The 22,470-nt window shown below is 37.5% G+C and overlaps 1 protein-coding gene across 8 annotated transcripts in view; it reads right to left on the bottom strand.

The window, feature by feature from the left end:
• Positions 1–22,470, bottom strand: part of LOC115265592 (protein timeless) — a 238,024-nt gene that overhangs the window by 202,090 nt on the left and 13,464 nt on the right. For 3 of the 8 annotated variants that reach the window (XM_062849715.1, XM_062849713.1, XM_062849712.1), the window contains exons 2-6: positions 11,944–12,392; positions 3,767–4,951; positions 2,960–3,707; positions 2,749–2,890; positions 2,432–2,650 (exon numbers count right to left, since the gene is read on the bottom strand). In XM_062849715.1, coding sequence (XP_062705699.1) covers positions 2,432–2,650; positions 2,749–2,890; positions 2,960–3,707; positions 3,767–4,637 — 1,980 coding nt within the window. In that variant the 5' untranslated portion in view covers positions 4,638–4,951; positions 11,944–12,392. The remainder of the gene's footprint in view (positions 1–2,431; positions 2,651–2,748; positions 2,891–2,959; positions 3,708–3,766; positions 4,952–11,943; positions 12,393–22,470) is intronic. The other 5 variants (XM_062849718.1, XM_062849714.1, XM_062849717.1 and 2 more) reach the window with 4 other exon arrangements.

Raw genomic sequence — 22,470 nt, 5'->3', positions numbered from 1 at the left:
TGTGGGTCACCCGATCGAACAACAGTGATGCTGTGTCCACCTCCCGTGCTCCATATCGTTCTTGGGATAATAAATGCAGTCTATAAGGCGGTTGAGACTGCCGATCCAGCAACTGCTGAGCAGTGGGTAAAAGTCAGTTCTTGTCAACGACACAGCAAATATGGATTCACTGGCAGACATTGCCACAAACTACTGGACAAAAGAACCATGTTGGAATTTGATGGGCCGCTCGGAATGTTTCGATCTGTAAGAATGTATTAAAATTTATCATACTAACTGTAACTAATTATATATTTTGTATAGGTACTCGACAGTTTCGCTGCCGTTTTCAAGGCTTGCCTTCAAGAAACACTTGAAGTTGGCTACCAAGACTCCCTTGAAGAATTTACAGCACACTGGATCGAGGCGAAACTTCCGAACAGTTCCAAGTTCCACATCCTGCGATTCCATGTTCCAGAATTTTGTAATTCCGTTGGATCAGGATTAGGACGATATGGCGAACAGGCTAGTGAGACCGTCCATTTTGATTTTGGTCTAACTTGGGACAAGTTGAAAGTTCCAGAGTCATCAGAGCACTACGACGATCACTTGCTTCGTTCAGTTGTTTTGTATAACAGTAACCATTTGTAAACCATTTCTTTAACATATCCGTTTGAATTCTAATAGCAATAAATATTTATGCGTTATATCATACCTTTTATCTTAGTATCACTACTCTTCTTTATGTACCAAATCTGTATTTCGTTTTAAAAAGAATAGTGGGCGTTGATACATGTTTAAAGGATTTTTTACAAGAAACAAGACTTTCCAGGACTACGAAGCGTAATGATGCTTGTTAAAAAAAAGGTATTGACATTAAACCGATTGAATATTATAATTGGCTTGTTATACTGAACATTTCGTCATTTATTCGTTCGGATATGGCTTAATAACTTTTTCCACAAACTTATTATGGTATTTCAGAGGTCTAATTTTTAGCGAAATTTTATATGAGAATTCATCAGCGTTTTGATTTGAGGGTATACTGGATGCCCTCCAGCAGCTTTTCTTCAAAAAAGTCCCATAGAAAATTCTATGTAAACTTTGATCGGCGAAAATGCAGTTTCTCAAATCAAGCTGATTTTTAGCACAGTTGATATGGGACCTAAATGAAATTAAAAAAGTAGGTTGTGCAGATAGTGAGACTTAACATTTTTCATATAATTGTGTCCTCGCTAATGTGCATCATATGCCACATTCCGTCAAATTTCGACTACACGCCAAGAAATTTGCTACTTTCTGTAGGCAGTTTTCAAAGTTTCGAATATTATTAGAAGGATATAAGTAAATATCTTCATTTTGGTGCAAAAAGAATCAAAATCGATAGCAGGAGCCCGGAAATATCGCTCGATGAAGTTCAAAAACCGCGGTGTAGAAGTGCGTGAAATGTGTCATACACAGAAAATTTTTGAAAAAAAAAATTACTCCAGACCCCCCGACAGTTTATTTTGGGGTTGATCGTAAATGAAAGGAGGAAGTCTCAGCTTAATTGTGTCAAATTTTCAGACATGCCGAATTTTTTGTTTTGAATTTGTTCTACGCAACACACCGTGTGCAGATAAACCCGTATCATACTAAGGGAGCGTCCATAAATTACGGCACGCAAAAATTGTCCATTTTTTTGTGTTTTTAACTGGCGCTGCTTCGGAAACACTCTTAAACCCGTTCAAGTAAGAGTGATTCCAAAGTCATGTAAATGATAATATTTGTGTCCCCCAAAGGAAGACACTATCCCCGTATCAAAACGTCAGATTAATAAAAAACTCGTTTAAAAAATCCAGTAATTTTATCATAGAGTCTGAGTGCCATTAGTAATCTCACGCTCCCCAATTCATCCTATTTGAAAACAAGCAATTACAGCATCGATTGATTCCATTCTTTTTATTTTCATGCGTGCTCACTTCTAACAAAAAAAAATACAAAAAAAGAAACAAAACAAACAGCGCTTCAATCATTTGTTTTACGTAAGGTGAAAATGGGAGCCTCATGCCTAATAATTCCCTTAAGGGAACCAATACCCTATATTGCAATCAATGGTCTGATTCTGCTCCATAACCACTTCACCATGATTATTTGCACATTTGTCCTACACCTGGGCTGAATTTTCTCATGTGCTTAGGGCCAAACTCAAACGAATCGCCTATTCAAAATCAGTTAAACTCAATTTGGGATTCGAGAGATTGAAAATAAGTTGTAAATCACCAGAAATTTTACTTCATACTATCACTTTTTATCAACAATTCAACAGATCAACAATTGATCGCAGTGGAAATGTACCCAACAGGGAAAAAATAACTTTTTATGAAACGGTAAAACAAACTGATGATACCCACCCATACTCTTCAAAACTTCATGAACTCCAATATAATATCCATTAACAAAAACTACTCACCAAATGAATCCTCCTCAAGCACGGCATCAGATCGGTCTGTGCCTCACGGCTCAGTTGTTCCAGCTGCTCACACAGCATCACACCCTCGTAGGATAGATAGCTGACGATGTCGAACGACAGCACAGTGTTGATGTGCTCCAGGTCCAGCTCAAGCTGGGAGGCGAACTTCAGGAAATATGTCACCAGCCAGAAGAAATGCGACGTATCGATTTGTACCTGCTACGAGTTCAGTTTCGAAAAAAGGGAAAATTAGGTGAACCACCATGCAGATATTCAATCAAGACATGTCAGCCCGCAGTCATTTCCCCCAAACTTACCAAATCGGACAGCAATTGTGCGTGAAGCTCTTGTACGAGAAACCCGTACCCTTTGAGCAAAAAATCCACTGTAAACTCTTTCAGGATGTGAGAGATATCATCATCGCTCGGGGCGTGATGCATCAATCCTTTCATGTTGATACTATTAGAGGGTAATAAATGGTTCTACATACCTCGGATAGACACATACCTTAGGGTTATTTATACATACATGTTGCTCTTGCTGCGCTTAACCAACTTCTTCCGGCGCAGTTCTTTTTTCTCGTGGATCGTAGTTGGATTGCGTGACTTATTGGCTGCATTAAATCGCTGCTTCTGGTTGGGTGGTGGCTTTTGATGCACCGGCTTCTGATTAGGTCCATCATCTTCATTACTAGATGTTGAGATGGACTCTTTCTCAGCCTGCGTTCCATAACCACAATCCGAAGTTTCCGACTGGGATACTTGTCCTAGCTCCTTCTTCGTCTGATCAGTTGTCTCTGCAGCACGCGTTGTTGACTTTGCATTAGGATTCGTGGAAATGGAATCAGAGGGAGGGGTGAAGGATTTGGTATCGTTAGGATAGGCAGTTTTATTGATCGCCTCTGAAGGTGAAACCTCTATCTCGCTCTTCGGATTGAGACCAGCTGATGCGGATGGATTCTGTTTTGGTTGTATCTGCAAGGATGATGGCACAGTGTGTATTTCATCGGATAAATCAGAACTTACAGAAAGTTGTTTGACTTGTTTAGAATCGGTCGGTGGCGGTAACTTTTCACCCTGCGAAACTGATTTGATGACTGATGGATGTTTCACGAAACAGCTAACTCCCTCTATGACCTTGATAGATTGATGATACATTTGGTGGGATTTGATAACCCTGGCCATAATAATCTGTGAAGGGAAATCATTTGCCTTTCTGGTGGTTTGGTCAGCTTCATCCGGGGCCTTGCTAATTGAGGATGTCATTTTACCACTTCCTGTTTTAAAAAATCTCTATCAATATCATAGTACAAGAGGACCTTGATCCAATAATTACCATTGTCAGATGAATCTGATGTTGGATCTGAAGTTAGCATAGGACTGGAATCTCCACTGCACTGCTGTGGTGGAGACGTGTTACTTTCATTATCTTCGGAGCTCTCCGACAAAGTTGACTCGAACCAAAGATTCAGCAATTTCTGAAGAGTACTGATGTGTTGGTCCTTGTACATCAATGCTATTAGCTGAGCCATAGTGACCGCCCAATAGGCCCGTTGCGGACATGACATCAGATGAATGAGCAATTTGTCTATGCTTTGCGTGAATAGGTTCCATATTATTTGGTTTTGAAAGGAGGTGTTATGATTGGAATTCTGATGAAGATGTGGACCAGGTCCATTTGTCGAATTTCCTTCAGGTATATGCAGGATATTTCTCAACAATAGCAAACAATTGTTGATGCTGTCACAGTTATCAATCGACAGTTTGGAATCCTTCTCCAAAATGGTTTTCATATGGTCAACCACCGCCTTCGTAGTTTTCCATTCCACAAACGCTTCTTTACTAGTGATCAATAACTTGTTCAACTCAAAAATCGTGTGACAGCCTATTTCAGATTTGGAGAATAATTCCACTGGAAGCAAGCATTCTATCGGAACCGTCAGATTCACAAGCAACCGTATCGTTGTATCGATAATTTCCGAGTCTTTGGCGTTAACCAGCAAAGGTAATATATCGTTCTTTACATTGTGACCAAAGCCAATCGCTCGACGAAACGTTCTCAGTGATGTGTCCTCAAGGGCCAGCTTGCAGATAATTTCTTCAAGCGTCCTCAAGGCGTCGTCGTTCACCAGGTAGACGTCATCCACATGCGAACCGAGCGATCCGAAAGTGCTGTTGATTTGTGGGTTTGCGAGCAGCCATTCCATCCTTTCCCGCTTTTTTCGTCACTTGGCAGATCCTGGCCTACACACGCTGCCTGTTTGCGCTGAATCTGTCGTAGATCACACTCTCAAATACTGCGGCGCGAGATTGCAAAGATGCTCAAACGAAAAAACGAACGGTAAGTCCTGTCTGAAAGGTTGTCAACATATTTGGACGCATGTTACTTACTGACCGTACTTCTGGCGAATACAACGCAGGCGGTAGGTGGTATTGATTTTTTCGGTTTGTCACTGGTACTTTGGCGAGAACGGGAAAGTGTGCACCGGAGCGTGCGAAAGAATCCATTTAAGTGTTTATCCTGCAAAGTAGGGAAATAGAAACAGGAACAAAAGTTGACAAAATATAAATGGAATCTATATTCAGATTCAGGGTGGCATGATGCATGTATAAGACCAAATGGAACCATGCATCAGTGAGCTCTGAATCTAAAGAACATACTAAGCGTGCTTGATGTGTTGAATTTGGAGGCGTGTAGTGTACTTGTAGCACTTAAATATTCATTCTTGCGATGAAATACTGGCTCTAATTTAAGGGGTCAACGTCAAACGGGACAAGACTCCCAAGCACATTTTTTCTAATTACAGAAAAGTGCATTTTTCTGAACAATTAATTTGCATGACCGGTATTGAACTGTACCGGATACAGTACATTCAACTTTATGTAAGTATTGCAAAAAAAACAATAATTGGGAGATACATTCGTTAACCCAGGTTATTCATTTTAGTAAATTAGTCTATTTTTTTATATTTTCTTATTCAAATCACTTTTAGTGACTTACAACGACTGAAAACAATACGTGTACTAAAATTGTAGTAAAGAGGTGACGGTTTTTAACCCTTAAAAGCCTTGGACGAACCACTTTTATTCAAACGGCTTCTATTCAAAGACCATACAATCAAAAAATTTGAAACCGGTTAGTTGATCTTGAAATATATGGAAGTGGCATTCCCCTTGACCCTTCCCCCCTTCTGGGTATTGAGAAATACCTTGCCACGAGGGTATTTTTCAGCAATTTCATTGTTTCTCACACATATTTTCGTTCTGAAGCCTGTATTGTAAAATGGATTTGGCCATAAAATGATCGCTCTGTGCTATGAACATGTCACCACTACGAAACCGGTTCTACCTGTCCATTTTAACCCGTGATTCTTAGAAAACGCAGTCTTCCGGTGCACAGCGTGTTTCCCAATATGATTCGCAACCAAGTTCTTTCTACTTTCATTAAAACTTACACCTCTACCATCGAAAATTTTTACAAGCAGTTTTGGACCATTTAGAAACTACCGGATATGGCCGCCGAACCTAAGTAATCTCCGGAGGAACCTACCTAAAAGTGTGATAGGAATTCACTTTTCTCATAAACGAAGATAGAGTATTGGTGTCTTCTGCAAAGTTGCAGAAAAGTGCTTTTTTGGAAGGTTTGCCGAACAAATTATTACTATTTGCTTAATTTTAAGAGTTATGTGTCATTTTTTGTGGACGACCCCTTGGAATGGGTTTTCTGATATAACTATTTGTATGGATCTTTCGGAATGTTCGTGTGTTCAAGAAAGTTGTTTTGTTTTTGTAATGAAATACACCTTCTTTTGTTTTTTTTCTTCTTTCTGGTATAACGCTCCAAGTGGATCAGAGCCTGCATCTCAACTGAAGAAATTCCAAAAAGACTTCCTGCAGGATTCCTGGAGGAAACCTAAGATTTTTGCAGAAATATTTGCAGGAAAACATCATGCAATTACAGCCACAAGCTTCTACTGATTCTCACTCATTCACCTTCATAAACATGAGAAAGAGCATAATGGAAGAGAGGGCAAGTGTCCCCTCTTCCATCCTTCTTTTTCTTGTGTTTGTTCAGAGGAATGAGTAAAAAAATGTCTACGCTAGTGATTACTGCTGGTAATCCTCCAAAAAAATACTGTTGTGATCCCTTCGGGGATTTATACGAGGATTATTTAAGAATTTTCTAACAAATTTTCCAGCCAGGAATTAACTTGGGAGCAATTGGGATTGCTCCAGGAATGATGCTGGGTAGCATTTAGAAATTTCTGGTAGAATCCACCTGGAACTTTTGCAGAGATTACTCAAACAATCTTTTCTGGGAATCTTCCAGGAACTCTAGGAGGACTCTCAAGAGCAATTTCCAGAGAAATTGCAGCTGAAAATGTTTGAGAGATCCTATCAAGAATTCCTGGAGATATTCTAGTATGTATTTCTGCTGGCACTCTAAGGAAAATTTCCAAAGAATTCTATAAAATCTCTGAATGAACCGCAAGGGAAATTTCCATAGAATACATTGGAGAAATTTCTGGAGCATCCTTGAAGGTATCACAGAGGGAATATGTATAAGAATATTTATAGGATTCCTTGGAGAAACTTCTGTACCAATTCAAAAAGAATACCATCAGATATTTGTGGAGGAATCTCCATTGGCGTAGCCTTTCTTTTTCTTTCTCATTCTCTTGAGGGTCTTTACCCCCCATCCATCTTTCTTTTTCTCGTGTTTGTTCAGGAGAGTGTGAAAAAAAAGTAAAACTAGCTACGCCAGTGGGACTTTCAAGAGGATTTTTTCAAGCATTTCTTTATGAATGCCTCCAGGAATTCCTGACAGACTTCTCTAGGGGATTACTGCAGGGATTGCTGAAGAAATACCGTCTAGGATTCCTTCAGTAATTTTTCCTGGGAACCCACTGCAAATATTTCTTCATGAATTCTTCAAGGGACTTTTAGGACTTATTTTAGGAACTACTGCTTGAAATGCTCCGGGACTGCTATTTAGATTAATTTGGCTAGACACTGGACTTTTTTTTCTGGGTTTCCCATGCAATACCAGCAGAGAATGCTTCAAGAATTCCTCAAGGCTCTCAATTGAAATAATTAGGGATATTACTGCTGAAAATTCAGAGATATCTCAGCAAGAATTTCCGAATAAATTCTAGAAGAAGTTTTGAAGGAATCCTTGCTGTAATTACTGGGAGTATTACAAGAAGAATTGCAGAAGAATCCTTGGAGCAATCTCTGAAGGAATCACTGTAGATATTCCTGGAAGAACTTCAAGATTCAACTTTGAAGGATGTTGATTTGAAGGAATTTTCGGAGAAACCTCAGCAGGCATCCCTAGAGGAATTGTTGGAAATTTTTTTTGAGAAATCCTCCAGGAATTCCTAAAATTTCTGCTCGGATTCTTCCATTGATTCCTCCAGAAATTGTTGCGATGATCCGATTATAATTTCAAAATCATTTCCAGATAATATTTTCACAGTTCATCAACTACTGGAGGATTCCTATGAGCAATAATGGAATCCTCTAGAAATTGCTGGAGTATTTCCGGCAGGAATTGCTTGAGGAATTCCAGCAAAACTTCTTAGGGAATGCTCAAAAATTACGTCCAACATTTTGGGGGGAGGAGGGGTCTAAGAAAGTGTGACAGTACGTGTATTAGGTATAGGGAAATAGCGTGACAGAGGGGGGAGGGGGGGTCTAGTAATCCCAAAAAACAATGGACGTAATAAATGAATCTTCCCTTACAAGGGAAAGTTACGATGGTGTCCCCCGGGGATTTCAACCGGACTATTTTTGTTGCATTCTACATGTGGAAATATGAATAAATCCAAAGCCTTTCGGGTGATGGGCCAGTGGTGAAGTCAGGAGGGGCCCTCAAAGGGGCAAATAAGGCAAAATATAAATATAACGTAGGTAACCTTCCCTTGTTAGAGGACTCCCTACACGAACTCCTGGAGAAATCCCATCAGCATCGCAGGAGCAACCAGGCCTACGAAATATATCAGTCTCAGTGCCTGTTTTTCAGCTGAAAATGAATAACTGCGGCGGTCATTTTCAGTTCCTCGATGAGAGAACTGACAGAGTCCGAGAGCTCCATTGGTGAGTGACCCAACCAAGTTTCTATCCAATCATCCACACGCTACTCATGCTGACAGGCCATTCGTCTCAAGCGGTGGCTTGTGAGAGTGAGTACCCTATACGCTGGATATTTAGCCCTGTCAGCTCTCGCTTTCAGTACGCTGCGTGCGAGTGTGAGTTCCTTTTTCATTTCGGTCCCGTGTTGCTGATTGGAAAACAACAATGACAGGCAAACCAAAACGGGGAAAATGAAAAAGGCTAAATATCGCAATCATAAAGGCCTGTCGAAAAATTGCAGCCCTGGAAACAACTTCCACATAAATCCTCAAAAGAATCTGAAGACGATTTTTAGTAACAAAGAGGAATTTCTGGAAAAATCCTTAGAGACGTTCTTAGAAGAATCCCTAGAGAAATTCTGAAGGAATTCCTGAAAAAAATACTCTGGGTGAATTTCTGTAGGAAACCGTACAGAAGTTTCAGCAGTGGTTACTGGATGAATAATTCGAGAAATCCCAGCAAGAATGTCTAGAGGTAATCCCAGAGAAATTCTTGGATAAATTACAAGAGGTATTACTGGAGAAAATCCAGAAAGCATTTTTGTGGAAATTTGAAGTTGAATTTGTGGAGGAATCTTTTGTAAAATCTTTGTACAAATCAGAGAGGGAACTTCGGCAAGATTCCCAGTGGGAACCTTGGAGAAATCGACAAAGAAATACCAAGTGGGACTCTTGGAGAAATCCATGCGAAAGTCTTTAGAGAAATCCTCTTGGAATTCCTCCACAAATTCCAGATGAGATTTCTCTTGATTTTTTTGCGGAGGTTGCCCCAGATGTTTATCCAAGAATTTCTATACAAATCCTTACTGTAACTTCTCCAAGCATTCCTATAGAAATTACCTTTGTGATTTTCCTTAGAGATTCTTAAGGGATTCCTTTAGGAATTACTCTTGGAAATCAGCTGAAATTCTTGCTAGGATACCTTCAAATATTCCTACTAAGATTTCTTCAGGTATTCTTGCTGGAATTTCTCGAACAATATCATATGCGATTTCTTCAGTTTGCTCTAATGAGTCCACCAAGAATTTGTGGAAGATTACCAGCAGGAATTGCCTGAAGAATTGCAACAAGACTTCCTGGTGGATTCTACCAGAAACTCCTGAATGAATTCCAGAAGCATTCCTTAAGTAATCTCAACAAAAATTCCTGATGAATCTAGAGTGGATTTTCGGCAGGAAAAACTGGGAAAATACTAAGAAAAGTTTGTGGAGGAATTCTCGTTGAAATCCCTAAAGGAGTCACAGCAGAAAATTTTGAAGAAATATTTAGAAGAATCACAGCATAAATGTTTGTGTGTAGGAACCGTACCTGTAATTGTATAAGCCATTCCAGCAATATTTTTTGGAGGAGTATTATAATCACTCCAGGAATTCTAAAAATCCTCCCATGATTCCTTCAGGAATTTCTCCAAAGACTCCTCCAGAAAGTATTTTTGGAACTTCTCCAGTTGAGATGCAGGCCCTGTTCAATATTTTTTGGAGGAATATTATAATCACTCCAGGAATTCTAAAAATCCTCCCATGATTCCTTCAGGAATTTCTCCAAAGACTCCTCCAGAAAGTATTTTTGGAACTTCTCGAGTTGAGATGCAGGCCCTGTTCTACTTGGAGCGTAAAAGAGCGAAAAGAGAAGAAAGAGGTTTTTTCATTACAAAAAACAATTTTGTTGAACACACGAACATTCCGAAAAATCCATACAAAAAGTTATATCAGAAAACCCATTCCAAGGGGTCGTCCACAAAAATGACACATAACTCTTAAAATTAAGCAAATAAGGTAATCATTTGTTCGGCAAACCTTCCAAAAATGCACTTTTCTGCAACTTTGCAGAAGACACCAATAGTCTATCTTCATTTATGAGAAAAGTGAATTCCTATCGCACTTTTAGGTGGATTAATCACAATGGTGAAAATTTCAAAATAAAGAGGTAAGTATATAGAACAAACTATTCGAAGACACCATACCTCCAAACTCAATACATGAAGCCACAAAAATGTATTATGGATGTGAAGGCAAGTATACAGTAAGTTTCTCCGGAGATTAGGTCCGGTGGCCATATCCGGTAGTTTCTAAACGGTCCAAACTGCTTGTTAAAATTTTCGATGGTAGAGGTGTAAGTTTTAATTAAAAGAGAAAGAACTTGATTGCTAATCATAATAGGGAACACGCTGTGCACCGAAAGACAGCGTTTTCTAAGAATCACGGGTCAAAATGGCCAGGTAGAACCGCAATCCGGAACATCCGGAACCGGTTCCGTAGCGATGGCATGTTCATAGCGTTCATTTTATGGCCAAACCCATTTTACAATACAGGCTTCAGAACGAAAATATGTGTGAGAATCAATGTAATTGCCAAAAAATACCCTCGTGGCAAGGCATCTCTCAATACCAAGAAAGGGGGAGGGATCATGGGGGATGCCACGCCCATATATTGGAAGACCAACTAACCGCATTTAATCTAAAATTGGTTTTAAATTTTTTGATTGTATGGTCTTCGGGTGGTAGCCGTTTGAATAAAAGTGGTTCGTTTAGGGCTTTTGAGGGTTAAGTAAGTTAAAAAAAACTGGTATATCAATTTTAATTTAATTTCATTGGTAGTTTTTTTTTATTCTATCAATCTCTTGGTATTGGGATTATTTGTTGAATGTACTATTATATTTGATAAACAACTGCTTAATATCAATGTGAATTGGTTGAAGGAAAACAGGAGTTATCATTTGAAATATAAAAAATGATTCCTAAAAATGTTTAGAAATTTGTAAATATCTGTACTTTGATTTATACTGGAGTATTTAAGGTTTATATTGGTAGTCCTCTTCATGAGTCTAAGCAGTTTTAAAATATTCATAGAATTCATAAAATTGTCTGCTTTTATTCTAGGTTTTAAAGCTCTGTCACGGTCGCCATGTAGTTCACGGGACAGGGATTTAGCCATCTCTACTATTCAACCCAATTGTCAGTTGTCAGACAGTGTATGATCTGTTAATTTGGATCATTGTAATCTATTCCGTATTAGCTGTCAATTAGTAGAGAATGAGAAACAAAGTTTCTCACGGCTGATTAAATGTTTTCATTTATCATTTTTATTTTTGCGAATTCAACTATTATAATCAGAAAATGTTTACTTTTATCTTATCAATACTGTATAGCACCCAATCGTTATCCGTTCTGAAAATTTGATCAGTATTTTGTGTTATAACATACAATGAAGATAGAAGTGGGCCCATAAAACTTTTTAAAACTTTTTGACATGTAATATTTTTAGACAGGCCAATCTACATAGCAATTTGCTTTGTTGCGGGGAGAAACAGCCTCGGGCTGAATTTCCCCATAACAAAGAGTAAATAATAATAATAATATAATTTGTAGATTTGTACTCACCTGAAACGAAATAAATCACAGCCGAAATAAAACAGCGCAACAATTTTGTATCAAAGTAATAGTGTCATGCCTTTAATATATTTTAGGTCTTTGAATTCGCTCTGAGTATAATTCAAATAAGTAGTACAATACACAGTTGTCAGTAAATTCAGATATTCAACTCAAGACATGATTTGATTTGATCATATGAATACTTTCTAATTTACGTTTTGGTAAAAGAACTTTACTGTATCTAATATGTAGTTTACTTTTGCCGACATTTATATACTACATCATACAATCATCGAATTCAATGACCCCAAATATACTAAAGACACATGCATTAGCGTGCAGTTTGCTTTTTTTTAAGATCCTTATTCTTGTGTGCGGGAATTCAGCAGAAAACGTCCAAAATTATTTCGGATTATTGACAGCCATCTGGTTAGTTCCTTTAGTGACCACTGACCAGTCTGAAATGGAAAAAGTGAAGTAAAATAATTAATTAGAAATTTTTGTTATTGTTGGATGGTTGAGAACGATTAACTGAACGCAAAGATATTAAAATTTGCACAACAAAAGTAGTTATTATCCTGCATACTATTTTAATCCTGGCATTAATTTTCTATCTCTAACGTTGAAGCCAAATTAAAAAAAATCAAATTAATCATAAGGATTAATCAAGTGCCACTTGACAACCGCAACCAAGTTTTATTTAAAATCGGTCTGAATAACCTAATTATTCCCAAAGAAAACCTGCACTTATAAAACGTAGGGCTTAGCTTCTCTGTTCAGCTGCGAACAACACATAATAGTATTTCTCTGAACTTATCCCTTGTAGTTCTAACCTTTGATCTACAATGGCTTTTCCATTCAACCTTTTTGTTTTTGTCAAGGGTTTATAAGCTTTACTCTTAAATTAGCTTTCGGCGTACTTTACTTGTTTGTATTACAAAGTGCATAAGTTCAATGTTCCTTTCTTTTTGGCGGAACAACAGCTCACTGATGAATAACTACGTGTTATAATATTTGGCTTGCATTCCATATCTCTGGTCAGGTAGTTCCATGCTGACTTGAATGACTATTTATATCAACTACTGTTCAGTCTTCTTTTGTTCCAAAACTAGGTAGTTAAAAATACACTGCTCTCACACCTGTAGGGCTTGAGCTATTTTCAACTTCTGAAGTTAAATTTAAACTAACAAAATAATAATACAACAATATGAAACGAACAAAGTTCTACACCTAGAAAACAAATGTCAACTTTTCTCGCCTCATTTTTCTGCCTCCAGTTGATGAAAGTTTTTTTTTTACAGCTCACACCAATTAGCTCTAACTATAGTTGACTGAATTCACAAACGGGGTTTTACCTCTCACGTGTTTCTCGGTGAGTTTGTGTTAAGTATATCTCTCGTCAAATTAGCAGCAGCGTGACAGCCCGTTAATGAGGTATATAGGTGAAGCATGGATATTTAAGAGTGATTTGAATTTACTTCCATCTTTTTAGAATAACTCTAAACCAGTTAGTGATTTAACGTGTCCACAAAGAATTCCTGGAGATACATAGTAAATTTTATCTTTAGTTTCAAAAGTAAAGAGATGAACCAGCCTAGGGCTGAAAAACTCTGTAATAAAGTAATAATATTTCAAAAGTAATATGATATTACAAAAATAACAACGAAAAAAGAAACATTTAAAAAAATGTTTGAAGATAGAATAGGATGACTTAGGGTATTATCGGCAGGTTTGTTTGTTTCGTCATTGGGGATTTTGTCGGCCAAATTTCCTGAAACTTGGTCATACTATTTGGGAAGGATTTGAGACCAATTCTGAGTTAGATTCCACGAACAAAACTGCCGATAATACGTTCCCCTACCATTTCATTTAGTTTTGCAAGTTGTTTTGAAATACTAGTGCGACGTATTTGCATTTAATGATACGTTATTGTTCATTGGATTTTTACACTTGCTGTTGAAACACATTGGTTTTAAAGTGCAAACAGCGTCCAAATTTTTGATTGGATTGACCATTCCTCAGTAGCAACTTCAAAGCCAATCTTAACACGATTGCATTCAAATGGGATTGTGTTGCTCCCTTGTCGTTCGGTTTGGTATCATATGTCACAACGTCGTCGGTTCAGGTGGCACGAATCAATAATTGCCAAATCAATGCCACCTGCCTTCACAGATTTTTTTTACTACAGTGACACTTTTTCGTCAAGACGGAAGTAGGAACTGAGAAATACAGTGGGGATGCATGCGTATTGGATGATTATGATTCTGTTCCCTTCACCTTATTCTCCTACGGTATCTGATCCAGCTACAGACAAATGTAATCATCATCAGAAACCATCTAAATATATTACTCGTATATTTGTCCCATAAAGTAAGATATAAGGTAATTCCTGGTTGTCAAACTAATCCTCTACAACCGTATAGAATGGTCCATTTCGAATGTCTAGAATATATTTCAAGTAAATGAGGCTCAAAGTTTTTGGCCATTTTTTTCATCCCATACTAAATGTTGGGACCTTCAAAATCAACCCAATTTTCGCCCAATTTCTTTTTTTAATGCATACGTTATCCTCAACTCAAATTCGACAAAAGGTCATTTACACCCCTTTGAATATGGATCCCTCAATTGTGCTTGTCGTCAAAGCATACCAAATAATAAGAAGTGATTCCAATTCAATATACACTGAAATACTGCATAATCACATACGATAGAATAAAACATTTCATTCCACATACAGTATGACCCATAAAAAAATGCGACATTTCATTTTTTTGCGGTATTTGATGATTTTTGATGAAATAATCCCAATAAATTAAACTTTTTTGGTTTAGGATACAATAAGGAGGTCATTGTCATACAGAATCTCTAAAATTTTTGTCAAAATATTCATTGGTTACGTATATGGGATACCTCATAATTGTTAACAATTTTTAAATAAAATCAAGTTTTCAAATGTTTAGGAAACAAAAACTAAAATAGGTGCTACATATTAAAAACCGTATTTAAGATAAATTAATAAAAAACTTAACACTGTTTGAACATTTTTCAAAACAATTTTTTGTCGATGAAGGCATATAAACCTACCTTTGTGATAGGTACAAATACTAAGTATTTAAAAACAATTTCATGCTTGAAACATAATATTTTCTAAAAATTATCACTTGTCAAATAATTCAATTTTCAGAAAATGTCTCTTAATTTATAAGGTAATATTTTTTCCGTTCTTGTTCGACGAACCAACAAACTCCTGAAGACCTTATCCGGCCTCAAAAGTACTATTTTGAAAATAAAATTTGATTGAATGTGATTGAAAGCAATTGAAAGAAAATTATATCCTTAAAAAATGGCCTCTGGCGCGTGGACGATTCCGACATCCATATGTTCAACGTTATATTTCCAAAGGTATGTGCATGAAATCAGTCTATGTTCCTTTGCCAATATCAGATTAGTGGCTCTACTATACTATCCAATAGATACATGCAAGGTTAATCAGTTCGAAGTAGGGGAACGATGAATTTGAAAACTGTCGCGTTTTTTATGGGTCATACTGTAAATGAAACACAATAACAGTAGAAAAGGCCAGTAACCTCTTCACCAGCTTACTAAACTAAAATAAGGTTGTATCAAAACTATGATACCAAATTGAGTCATATAAAATAGAAATTATGATACTGAATTGCATGAATGATTTTTCCAGCATTGTTATTCAAAAAATTCTTTGCATAACTTCCAGGTTTGCAATTGCATTTCATTTATAGGCTAATGTTCTATTAGCCTGTTGATTGCAATTATGTGGGACAACCCACAAAGCCAACAACTGGACTTTTTGTAGTTTGTCCCACATCATAGAAGCAAAGCTTAAAATAAATAGACATTCATGGACGACAAGATGAACTTTTCCACCCTGTAGGTCTCGCCCACACTTCTCTGCATCGACAAGTGTGTTTCCCTATCTTAAATTTGATGCCCACTGAAATGAATAAAAAGTTTTTAATGCTGCACGTGCAGTATTGGTTTTCACTTCCGTTATTCCTCGCAAAGTTATGCATAAGGTACTTTTTTTTTCTTCATCTTTTTGGGCGAACACTGCCAGGAAAAATACGATTACAGGATTGGCTGACGGCATCCTGCACTCAGGAAACTAAGCGTAAGGATTGCATAAAAACGTATAATGAATCACATATACCTATAACTTAAAAGTTAGATTTTCATAAGTACTCATGGGCGTAAGCAAAGGGGGGCAGAGGGAGTTCCGTGCACACCCCCTGGCCGCCATATTATTTCTTTCAATTCCAGCCAACTTCAAGATTAGTAATTCAGAATTTATGAATTTATTCATTATTATCAATTTCTTTATGTCGAAAATCACAAGAAAATTTGCCAAGTATTTCTCTTAGAACATCACTTCAATCTTATCATAGAATTTCACCAAATATCAAGCTTGGTTGAATGGCTAAATTTTGTGAATTTTATTCAAGGAATACAGAAATAACGTGTTATTTTTTCCGGATATGCCGGAACCGGTTCCGATAGGGAAAAAGAAGGACTTTCTTGAACCATATGGTGCTATAGAGTGTAGTAGCTCAAAATTCACGAGTTTTCACCAGTGTTTAATTCAAACTAACGTCATACTAAGAGCAAAAACCTGGGATTTGTTTATGAATTCCTCCAAGGACACCTTCAGAAATTCCTGCAGGTACATGCACCTTCAGGATCTTCTCAGGGATTCTCCAGGAATTCCTCAAGGAACTTCTCCAGTTCCTTAAGTGATTGTTCCTGAGCTAGTCCCAAGAAATGCTCCAGCTCCAGGCATTACTCCCACGATTCTTTTGGATTTTTTATTTTTCAGATACTTCTGCAAGGATGCATCGTCGAATTGCTCCAGGAATTTTCTCACAGCTGCCATCTGCGATTCCATCATGGATTCCTAAACAGATTCCATCAATAATTCCTCTTAAGCATTGTCCAGTTAGAATCCGGACGCAAAGTATCATTTATTGTGACGCTCTAAATAACCATACTCTTCATTGTTTTACAGCTGATCAGACGATCATCCTCTATTAATGGTGAAAATTTCATTGATTTTCCTGCAACGAGTGAAAAGTTATTTCATATTGAAGATAAGAGAAGGAAGAAAATCTTGCGTGGTTTAGATACGACAGTCGCGAAAAGTGTTTATATCTTCAAAACCATTATGTGTGATGTGCTCAGACGTAGTTAACCATGCCATGAGGAAGTGTCCTTGGAAGATTGAAGTTTGTGTTCATGTATTAATCTGCTTGGAATTCCAAGATTTGACAGGAGGTTTGAGTTCTGGCCATCGTTTTCTCACATCACGATAATGGCACTAATCCAGCTAACACGAAGTCTTATATGATATCGAATAGGATGCTAAAGTGGAGGCCATATGCGTACATGCTTTCATTTAACCGCATGTAAAGAATGCGTATAGCGCTTTCATCCTATTCAACATCATATGCGATCGTGTTGACTGGGAAATGTGTACAAGGACGATAGCCTCAAGAATCACGTGCTGATTTTCAAAAAGGAACAAAAAGACAGCTGGAGATGTTCAGTGGTATCATCACGGATGGATGGATAGTCTTTATTAACGAAAAAATAATTCAAATTTCTCCTTTTTTGGAATTCACTGAATTGCCTTCAATTTCGCAAGAAGAGAAATGTTTGACAATGATTCTTTCGAATGCTAATCAGACTGATAGAGGGTCTCAGGACACTACAGAGATGACCCGATTGTGAGACAATTATGCCGAAGGGGTTGATGCTAAAATTTACTACCATTGTGCAGATTTTTAGAGAAATTAACACGGAAAAAATGAGAAAATGTATGAAAAAATAAATAAAATAATTTCAATGATATTTTTGCATGAAACTGCAATAAATTATCTTTGTTTTGAGAACTTAACCTGTTCTGTTTGTTATTCCACCTCTGAGGTATAAGTGTTGGTGTGTGTGTATGGACAATGCCTTAGGGATTTCTCCAGACATTCATCCGGGAATGGGACCTGAGATATCTTTGGAGGTTCCTCCAGTTGTTGTTCCAGTGCTCTTTTCTTGGATTTCTTTCAGGAATTTCTCCAAGGATTCCTAAAAAAAATCATCAGTGATCCTTTTAGGTATTTCTGCAGGTATTTCTTCAGAGATTTCTTCAGGGATTTCTCCATATATTATTTCAAGAATTCCGCTAGAGAATACTCAAATAATTCCATCTGGAATTATTCAAAATGTGTCTGCAGGAGTTTCTTCCAGGAATTCTTTCAGAAAAATTTACCAGAGATTATTCAAAAATTAATCCAGGAACTCCTTTACAATGTTGTACACAATATATTTAGGAGGCCATTCAAGGATTCCTTAAGTTTTTTTACAGGGATTCCTACATAAATTCTTTGAGGAATTTCTTAAAAAAGCTCTCCTGTGATTTCTCAAAGAATTCCTCACTCATGGGATTGCTTTCCAGATTCCTCTTTTAGTTATTTTTTTCAGAATTATATGATTTTTCAAGAATTCTTCCTGGGATTCGCTCTAAAAATTTCTCCAAAGATTTCTCCGAAAACTCCAAAAAGAAAGGCTATCCTTTTTTATGCCTCCTGAACCAAACATCCACCGGAATAAAACTGTCCACGTGATTCAATTTTTTGGCTCCAACATATTTAAAACTACAAGTAAACATGAATTGAATCTCGAAATTTAATTTAAAAACTTTGTTTTTTGCGCCTTTGCCAGCGGTTTGATTTTTTAGTAAGCCCCGTAGCTCACGGGTTAAGGCTCAAATGAGAATCGCATATTATTCAAAACTTAAAAAGCACTTTTCTCCAGAATGACGAAAAAGTGAACAAAACCAGCGTGTCCGATTGTCGTAATTGACTAAATAAACAATCGGACATTCTCATTTTCTTCGATTTGTGGATCATTTTGGGAAAAAGTGGTTTTTTAGTTCTGGAGCCTTTGCCTTTCTCAATAGAGCCTTAAATCAAATGTGGGATTCTGTGAACGGAAGATAATCGAACATTTCCAAACGATTTCTCCAATGATAACGCCAGATATTTCTCAAGAAACTGCTCCTGGAAATCCACATGGAATTTTTTCATAGTTTCCACCAAAAGTTTTTCAAGGAAATTTCAGATAATGCATACATATGCAATAATAAGAAGATATCTCGGATATCAAACGATCTATTATGACAAAATTTTGCATGCATGTTTTGATATATTGTGGACTTTTTTACTGTCAAATCACTGTGAATCGGATAACAATTTGCTGAGAATTCTGTTGAGATACACTACACAGATCGAAAAAAGAGTGTAAAATTCTGCGACATATGATGCACATAATTGGAGCGTGGGATATCATAGAAGTTTACATGACATATCATGTAAAAGTCATAAAATATCATGTAAACTTCCATTATATGTCATGTAATTCAGCATGACTCTGACAATTTACATGATATATAACACAAATTTACATGATATATCATGTAAACCATCATAACACTAAGTTTACATGACTAAAATGAAGTTTACATGACGTGTAAACCTCATTATTTTTTTCTGTGTAAGTTAAATATCTCTCAAAGAGTAATATTGTAATTGAGTAATTGTAAATTGAGTAATATGTATACTTGTTCGCAAGTACTATTTGTTAAATATCTCAACATCGTAACATCCCGTAACAGGTGGGGGTTTTTTTATTATCGTACAAATTGATAAGAAGGTTCTCATAATTTGATGAATTTTTTTTCATGGGTAGAGGTCACATAAGTATGAACAAAAACTGAATCAGGGTCGCCTAATTTTCCGGAAAACTCCAGTGGAAAACAATCATTTTCCACAGACACCACTTTCTTTGAAAAATCATAACTCAAGAACGAAACATCGAAGCCCCTTTTTTTGTGAAATCATAAGCAAATTTTATCAGCAGTTTAGAAAAATCTATATATATAAAAATGAATTTCCGTCTGTCTGTCTGTCTGTCTGTCTGTCTGTCTGACCGCTATGCATACGGAAACTACTGAACCGATCGGTGTGAAATTTTGTATGCGGGTATGTTTAAGGCCGGGGAAGGTTCTTAGCTTGGTGTGAGACCGCTCCGGTCTCTAGAACGGGGGGCTCCCATACAGATGACTTTGCGGGGAACGTCTCTATGGAGCTGCATGTCAAAAAACACAGTAGGCAAGGCAGTACGACGTTTGTCAGAACAATCAAAATTCCAAAAGAGTGTAAACGATATTATCTAATTAGGCCTATTTACTCACTGCTGCTGCAGACTACCGCCTCATTGCTTTGGCCCACACGGTTGCTCCTACACTACCGTGTGGCCGGAATTTCGCCACCGGGGAAGCTGGAATGAAATGGCGGGTTTGTCGGGTCAGTACTCCACCGACGGGGACCAGCGGGAGTTGCTGGATGGATTCGGGCATCAGGCGTCTTCTTGCTTCTTTGACGTAATTGGCACGGCCCAGGACGAGACCGGAACGACCGTGCAGAGATGGGTACCTCCTTTACGGAGGTACGGCCAATGGCCTGAGGCAATCGTCTTGCAGTAGACGATGGCGGGTCCTTTGCTATTAGACTCGGGAGCCATCTTGACTCCCGAGCTGCCATGTGTGGTCCTAAAGTGGATAACAGTTTTCCACCAGGTGGGCAACTGGAATTGAGATTGTTGCAGATTAACCTGAACGGAGGTAGTCCGGATATGATATAAAATCCCTATCCCTTCCTTAACAAAGGGGGGGGGGGGGTTGTTAACACAAACTTTACGGAACTACAATACACTCGGTCTGACTCACATGGACGCCTGGTTACATTTGGCTCCCTTACGCTTAGGGCCTTCGGGCCGAGCTATTAGTCCCCCTATAACAACTCATGGTCATTTACGGTTAGGCACAGGAACCGTTCCCGGTTCTGCGGGCCGTGGTCCAAACAAAGAGGTCGATACATTTTAAAAACTTTCCCTTTGTAAGGCCGACAAAACTAAACGAAAAGTTAACGCATACGATTATGGAAATGATCTTATGCATGATTTAATGTACAGAACTATTTTTGTTTAAAAGAAACACTCAAAAATTTAGGTGGCAATATTCTTGCAAATGGGGTACTTTTCTTCCTCAGACTGCGATAAACAGCCTGATTTCGAAGTGGAAAAAGACTAAACTCATACACGTAATTCAGCGTAATTCAGCTCATGTAAACCTGTAATTTGATAATTTCTTAAAATATTTACAAAATCATCGGTTTTAAAGTTTTTGAGCTTATATTTTTAAGCAGTCAAATATTACCGTCTAGCTAATTGTAATTAAAGCTTAGTTCATGACCAAAAACATACCTAGAGGAACCAAAAGAATTACGATATAAGTTGTTATCGAGCAGAAAAAAAAGTTTAGGTGGCAATATAGTTGCCACTGCCTTATAAAGGGATAAAACATGCACATCACACGGACGTCGTTAGCAATAGCTGCTGATTTAAGGCGGTGGCCGCTAAAATTCTAATTTTCTCCCTTTCCCGTAATTTGCTATTTCGTTGCCGCTCCATTTCTACAGCCATGTAACATAAATGGTAGCGACAAAACAGTTACAGCGGTACTTTACCATTTCATTTTTATATTTCCTACTGTTTTTACACAAGAAACGTGAAATAACATAAACTACAAAATAAAAACAAACAATTTGTAACCCAACGGTTACAAAGCAGTAAAAAAGAAATGGGAACTAAATTTGGCATATGAAGGTTTTTGAATCCTTCCCTTCCATCTATGAAAAGGGAAAAGACCATTAGGCCGAATGTCATGCAGCCAAATGAACAATATCCGGAAGGGACATTAGGCAGAATGGTCATTAAACCAAAATGCCACCAGGCAGAATGATCATCATTCCCGCATTGTCACACAGGTTGTACTTCCTGATACTTATGCTGCTCAATCTATCTGTGATTTTTTCCTTCTTTTAAAAATAGATAATTTTTTCGCATTACACTGTTATGAAGGAGTGGGTATTCTATAAAAAAAAAATGACATAAGATAATATTTATTCAGACAATTAAACACAAATTGTGTGTTTCCCAGTTAAGAGGCACATACTGATAAAAGTTTGAACTTCTTCTTAGTAAAAATGTGAAGGTATGTGAAGACCAGAAATGTTTAAATGGTGGTGGGTAAAGTTAAAGGCTCCCATATAGATAAAACATGACTCATAACTCAAAAATTAATCAAGCGAATAAAACAAAATTTTGCATAAAGAGGGTGATGAAGACAAGGAACGTTTCAAAAGTTGAGCGTCTGCGAGCCATCCTTCATCTGGACGCAACACCCCGCAACCCTTATGAAACAGAATATAGAGAATGTCTGCATAATATGTGCAAAACGAACTAAATTTGGCATGTGGACATTTTTGAAGGCATGAAATGTCTATGATATTCTGAGTCCTTCCAGAGAGTGGAGGGGGTTCTCATACAAATGAAATTTAAATTTTTGTATAACTAGGAAAAAGTGTACGGCCTACGGTTATTAGGCCGAAGTTC

This window comes from Aedes albopictus, chromosome 2 (genome assembly GCF_035046485.1).
Source record: "Aedes albopictus strain Foshan chromosome 2, AalbF5, whole genome shotgun sequence".
NCBI classification, from domain to species: Eukaryota; Metazoa; Arthropoda; class Insecta; order Diptera; family Culicidae; genus Aedes; species Aedes albopictus.
Note: the sequence above shows the minus strand (reverse complement) of the source record. Positions and strands in the feature narration are given on the sequence as shown.